The sequence below is a fragment of the Triticum dicoccoides genome, chromosome 5A (genome assembly GCF_002162155.2).
Source record: "Triticum dicoccoides isolate Atlit2015 ecotype Zavitan chromosome 5A, WEW_v2.0, whole genome shotgun sequence".
NCBI classification, from domain to species: Eukaryota; Viridiplantae; Streptophyta; class Magnoliopsida; order Poales; family Poaceae; genus Triticum; species Triticum dicoccoides.
In genome coordinates this window covers 482,010,671-482,016,969 of record NC_041388.1, presented here as the reverse complement: position 1 = coordinate 482,016,969, position 6,299 = coordinate 482,010,671, and the positions used below count along the sequence as shown (strand labels likewise).

Sequence of the window (6,299 nt, the reverse complement as noted above, 5' to 3'; positions counted from 1 at the left end):
GTGCGCCGCCGGTGCCCTTGTGTGGTCGTCGTTGTGAGCCGGACGCGGACTATCGTACACGAGGCGAAGGGATTGCACCGTGAGCGTGCAACATCCACTGATCAGGGGTGCTGCGACCCCTAGGGAGGTCATTCGCCGCTAGAAGGACGACGATGATAATGGCAACGACAATGGACCAGGCGGCTACGGAGGTGTCGGCGGCCTCAAAGACCATACCTATGAGGTCACCGTCCGATACCTCGTTTGGTTTAGTTTAGATTTATTCTAAATGTTGTTCAGTTTGGTTGAACTTTGTTAAATTTCATCCTTTTATTATAAAATATATCAAAATTTAAGAAATGCCGCCGTTTTACACGAATTCCATCCATTTTCGTGAAGATCCATTTAAAATGGGGCGTATGTTTGGTGCGTCGGGTTGGACGGTCATCCTCATATCCGTTGTCCAGAACACGACCGCATATGCTTGGTGTGTCCGGTTTGATTTGATGCACGGTGTTAGATATGCCCTAGTTTTAGCTCGATGTGAACGAGAGGTGTTGCAGCCAGACCTTGCTCCTCCTCTCCTCTGTAACTATACCCATGCAGTGACCTACATGTCAACTTCCAAGGCAGAGCGTTTTTCACAGAACTCAGTATTCGATTTCCTGTGTTTGCAAAAAAGAAAAATTGATTTCCATTTTTCTTTTTGAAAACAGTTGAGGGGCATACTAGATATTTTCAGCCTCATCTGTTGGAGCACAAAAAATGGCGTACACTTTGGTGCGTATTCAATATAGAAGAAGAAAAAGTCCATGGGATTGGGATGGATGTAGGTTGTGCTATATGCCGAGTTTTGAGTTGAAAATCAAAACAAAATCATGAATGCAGAGTACTATAGCTTGTGCGTCTGCACGTGGTTGCGACATGGTACACACGATGCCAGTGTCCGTCCCTTGGCGTGGGCTATTCATCAACTCGCGCATGTCTTAGTTTGAGGCTAAAAAGAAAAAGCTTTCAGTCCCAAGGCTAAGGGCAGGAAATGGAGAGCACGACGTGGTTCGTCCTCATTTCATTCTCGCGCTCAACGTGCGCTCATCTGTTTTCGGCAACACATGGACTTCGACAGCTCAAGGCTTGTGAAATTCACCAAGGTGAACGATAACCGGTTTGTATTGTATTTACACGACCGATTCAACATTTGAACTAAAACCACGTCACTTATTTATGAACGGGGATAGTAGATAGCAACAACGGTTACATAAGCGACCAATACTATGCAAGGGACTACGGTTACCGCTAGAGTATTTAACCAAAAACTATCACATTTCACGGAAACGTGTCAAAAAACTACCACTTTACGATTTTGTGCCAAAAACTACCATTTTTGTCCTAATTTGTTGCTAAAAACTACCAAGTGTGAAAACTGCTCGCTTTGGCTGGGTTAAACCCGAATCTGACTGCCCGACCCCACTGTTTAGCTCCCCGTCAGCTCCAGCCCCATCACTCCTCCGTCCAGCTCCGCCCTCCGTCTTCGCCAAGTCCGCGCACGACCGGCTCCGCCTACCCCAGCACTGCTGCTGCTGCTCCCGCAGGCGCCGGCTCGTCCCTGCTGCTCCTCCCGCTGACCGGCTCCCGCACTGACCAGCTCGCGCCCGCATCCCGGCCCGCGAGCGTCGCCTCTGCTCCATGTCGGCTCCAGTCCGCACCGCCGTGGCTCCCGAGCGCCCGCTCATCCGCCGTCCCGCTCCGGTACAGGCGCCTCCGTGCCCGCCCTCGGCAACTCCGCGCGCCTGCTCATTCCCGTCGCCGACTCCGTCACTCCGGCCGGCCCGACCTCCCACGCTGCCCCGCTCCGACAGCTGTTGTGCTGCCTCGCACCGCTCCCGTCTGGACACGCGCCCGCATGCCGGTTCCCGGCGCCGTCAGCCAGCTCCGCCCCGCGCGCCGCGTCAGGTCCTCCACTGCCGGCCTCCGGCGCCCTTCGCGCAACCCGGCCCGGCTGGCTCCGCGCCTCGGCCGTCTTCGAGTTGGTGCGGCCTCCGCCCGGCCCGCCGGCTTCCCCATCACCGACCTCCATGCTCCTCCTGACGCGGCTGCTTGACCACGAGCTCCAACGAGGCCGCCCCGAATCTGCCTCCCCCGGACCTCCCCGCCGCCCTGCTCGCGCCGGAGTGCTGCCTGCAGGTCGCGCCGGAGTGCTGCCTGCAGGTCGCGCCATCTCCTCCAGATGCGGCTGCACCGCCGTAGTACTTCATCTTCTCCGCCTCCGGTGAAGGCCGCCGCCGTCTCGATCTCTTTCTACGGTGACTGCAAAGTTAACGGTGCTGACTTTTTCCGTCCTGATATGTGGGCCACACAATCATAAACGAGCCAAAGCGAGCAGTTTTCACACTTGGTAGTTTTTAGCAACAGATTAGGACAAAAATGGTAGTTTTTGGCACAAAATCGTAAAGTGGTAGTTTTTTGACACGTTTCCGTGAATTGTGGTAGTTTTTGGTTAAATACTCTTACCGCTAGGATCAGAAGAGGCCCAACTTTGGGCGCTCGTCATTTGTGTAATGTAATGCAATGAGTGTAGACTCTCTTCTCCCTGCTTCGCAGGCCTTTGTTATAACTTCCCTTTTATAATCAATAAAAATGACAAATCTTTTGCCTTGTTTCAAAAAAAAAATAACTACATAAAGGACCTCTGGCCATCCTTGCTAGTTCATGGGCGTTCTATTTCATTCTCTAAATCAGTATTGTAAAATAATATTTCGAATAGCACAAGCAATATGATAGCAATCATCAAACATCGCCGCTGCTACACCGGGGGATCGTCCTCCACTGTTCATCACCTTTATTACCTCCATGTTATTGGAGTTTACAACCAGCTTGTTGCAAACCCACATTTTGTGCCAACTGGAGTCCAAACTTCTAAGCTTGAGCTTCCGCAGATAGAGCACCAATGCACAAGTCCGGTTTAGAATGCCTTGAGCGATTCAACATTAATCATGCACGAATTGTAATTCTACAACTCCACAAAAGACCGTAAAACATAGTAAAATGGATAAACGTCAACACAAATGCAAATTCTCAATTAAAAACTTCCAGGTACATTCAAGAACTTAAAAAGAACAAGCTACAGCACAAATTCTCAATAACCTTGGTCCTTTTATCAGTAGTACTAGTATATATAACCTTGACTTTGTTGTGCTGGACAATATTTCAGCGGACCAGAAAACCAGTGTAACTAAACAAAAGAACAAACATAAACCTTTCGTGCTCATTTTATTTTTCATTTTGAACCTTGGCGTGGGAATTTGCATGTTCGCCAGGTCACCGATGTCGGCCAGGGAGGCCACCTCCACCAGGCTTGCGGATGAAGGTGTTTTTATTTTTCGGCTTGGGTATGTCGTGGATATCCAGCACTTGCATCGTCCTCTGTTTTTTCGCTGCAAAAAGGCCACAGAAATACCAAGGGGGGAACATGTCAAAAACTTAAAAGACAATCAGAATGAAATTGATTTCATCCACTGTGTTCATGGCAAATTGAAGGGGAAATACAAGTAGGTATATTTTTTTACGGTGACAAGTAGGTATATCAATGAAATTGATACCATTTTGTGCTTCCTGGTAATTTTCTTGAAGCCTCTTTCTGGCTGAATCGAGCTTCTCGTCCAAATGATTATCCTTCTGCTCCCTCATCGCCCTCTGCAAACCATGTTTGCGAATATCAAACTGGGTGTATAGGACCGTGGGTACAGTTTAGCGAGAAATAAGCAGAGAAAAACCTTCCCTCGCTTTTTTGAACTGGAGAAAACCTCTAGTTTCATGGGTACCATACCATTTGGTTCACTAGAAGTCAAAACAAGTTCTTGTTCCCGACTACTTTGCATGATAAGGTCAATGATTAATGGATGATGCGGCTTTATTTTTAAGTTTTAACAAATGGCAACATCTTCGGCTCACGCTGGTTGACACGCTCCAGCAGTGGCAAATCTAGAAAGAAAATGGAGGATGTGTTGTGCGAACATGTGTTGGGCTAGGGGCCTTGAGATTAGGGGTAAAAAAAATTGTGAACCTTCTTCCGCTACTACTACTTTTCTGAACAAAAACAAGTGCATGACCTCTGTACAACGATGAATGAGCTGATTAAAATTATCAAAAGGGTGATCTGGTTAGGCTTACAGCTGGAGCAGATGACGAAGTAGTTGTATAGTTATTGCCATTGTTCTGCTTCGTATGATACGTGGGAGCAGGGCTTGCTCTACGCCTCTCCAGTGTCGACTCGAATCCATTGTTATTCCTAGGCCGCTCTGAACCACCTTAGGTCCAAACAATGAAACGAAATTTCAGTTGGCACATTATTACGTCTTGAAATAGCTTCACATATAAACTCTTAAGAACAGATGGGGACTCACTGTGCCTCTGTGGTGGGCTGGGCGTATACTTGAAGTCTGAAACCTGCAAACAAAGGTGTCCATCTTAGAAGTTGTAGACAAAAGACATGTTAAACCAAAACATGTCAATCAAATGAGCAATTTCATGTTATAGTTGGCCCATTTTTTCACCCTTTCCAAGGCCCTAGGAAAGTGTGGTTACCATGTAGCAAAGTTGTGGTTTGTTTGGTAAACTAGCAGAAAAAATGGGCTAGAAACATTTTTGGCAATAATACTACCTACCAAATAGAAGGATCTGTCTCCGCATTACAGAAAAGCTAAAGTTTGTCGTGAGCTTAATTATCATCATTCCAAAGCAAGAACCAAAACACCAGTCTCCATTAGTGTGGAACGACATGTTTGGATTGTGGAAGAATAGGCTACCCGGGCATTTTGGTAGCTTTTGCCTTGAGTCTTCTCAGGAGAGTCACCATCAGCTGCCACCATGAATCATCAACCGAAATTATCACTGGAAAACAAAGTAAATCCAAACAACTGTGGAACTGAGCACCATGCCTTACTTAGGATCGAGTTTCCACCATCACCGCCGGAGTTGTGAAGCCGCACCCAGCCGTCCACTATCTCCTTCCATTTCCTTCACAGAGGCGCATAGCACAAAATACACAAAAACCAAAACACAATTAGAAGGCACTTCTACCTTGGCATTTTATGACACAAAATTAGCAATATACTCTGGCTTGGTTTTCTTTACCTGACGAGCAGCTTCACCAACTGCCGGACGTCGCCCGAAGGGTGCTTGCGCAGGCCATTCACATGCCGGCCGATGTCCGTCTCCTGCACAACAAGAAACACGAGGGGTTTCACTCCTACTAGTGCTTCCACAAGCAAAAGCAACCAGCTAACTAATCCTTCCCTACGTAAGGCAGACAAAACTTTTAAGAGAAAGGACAGAAAAGGTAAAGATCACCTGGAGAGCATTGTAGGTGATGTCCATGTCTGCCAGGTTCTGCAGCAGGCTCACGAGCTCCTCCTCCGACTGTGACGAAACCATACAAAGGTACAGTTTGCAACAGAAGAAGTGAGCTTTCCCGAGCAAAATCGTACTGGTTCCAAACCGGTAAAAACGGGATCTTTTCAAGGACCTGGTCGGGGTCCTCCAAGAAGTCCTTGATCGCCAGGATCTTGCTCTCCAAGCCGCCGCCCTCGTCGGTCTCCTCCTCCAGGCCGAGGCCATCCACGTCGGCCTCCTCCTCTTCCTCCTCCCCCTCCTCCTGCCAGGCTGGAGAAGCCGCCTCAGCCGGCTGACGCGGTGGCTGCGGTGGGCTCTCGGGGGCATCGCAATTGCGGCAGCGGGCCCCGGCGTAGAGCCGCTCCACGATGCCGTCACGGCGCGCGCGGAGGTCGGCTGGCGCGGCCGCGGCGAGCGCGGCATCGACGAGGTCCCACACGTCTCCGCCCCCGAAGGCGGCGAGCGCGCGCCGCAGGCGACCGTCGGCGTCCATCCGCTCGCCCTGATAGTCAACACCCACGAACTCCGATAAGGCAACCCGGCGCGCACCACCGATAAACTACGGTCCGATCGCTACGCAGACGGACTACGCGGCCCCGCCGCCGAGTGGAGCGCAGCCATGTGAGGGAACGGATTGGTGGTGGGAGGCGGCGATTTGGATTGGAGGAGGGAGAATGGGGCCGCGATTGGGGAAATTGGACGCGAGCGTGGTCTGGATCCGGTAAGCGAGCGTGGTCTGGACCCGCTAAGGGCGTGATGGTGGTGGTTGGTTAAAGGTTGGCATATCGGTCGGGTAATTAGAACAAAAATAATATTGTCTCAAAAAAAAAAGAAAAATAATAGAAATATAAGAGCGTCTAGTAAAGCGTACAGTTTACTACATTTTTTACAGACCGATTATTGCTGTAATTTTTCTTTTGGTGTCACTT

General features: G+C 49.4%; 1 protein-coding gene across 1 annotated transcript; it reads right to left on the bottom strand.

The window, feature by feature from the left end:
- Positions 1 to 3,025: 3,025 nt before the first annotated feature.
- On the bottom strand, positions 3,026 to 6,090 carry LOC119302342 (probable mediator of RNA polymerase II transcription subunit 26c). The gene is made up of 9 exons (XM_037579386.1): positions 5,504 to 6,090; positions 5,329 to 5,397; positions 5,113 to 5,195; positions 4,922 to 4,995; positions 4,785 to 4,837; positions 4,383 to 4,425; positions 4,150 to 4,286; positions 3,579 to 3,672; positions 3,026 to 3,413 (listed from the first exon to the last, which is right to left on the bottom strand). Exons 1-9 carry the CDS (start codon positions 5,861 to 5,863, stop codon positions 3,298 to 3,300), a joined length of 1,029 nt encoding a protein of 342 aa, XP_037435283.1. The 5' UTR covers positions 5,864 to 6,090; the 3' UTR covers positions 3,026 to 3,297.
- Positions 6,091 to 6,299: the final 209 nt, after the last annotated feature.

Coding starts and splice junctions, on each gene's coding strand:
- LOC119302342 (XM_037579386.1), bottom strand. CDS start 5,863: ATGGACGCCGACGGTCGCCTGCGGCGCGCGCTCGCCGCCTTCGGGGGC. Junction 5,398..5,503: donor TCTTGGAGGACCCCGACCAG/GTCCTTGAAAAG, acceptor GTTTCGTCACAG/TCGGAGGAGGAGCTCGTGAG. Junction 5,196..5,328: donor TCACCTACAATGCTCTCCAG/GTGATCTTTACC, acceptor CTTGTTGTGCAG/GAGACGGACATCGGCCGGCA.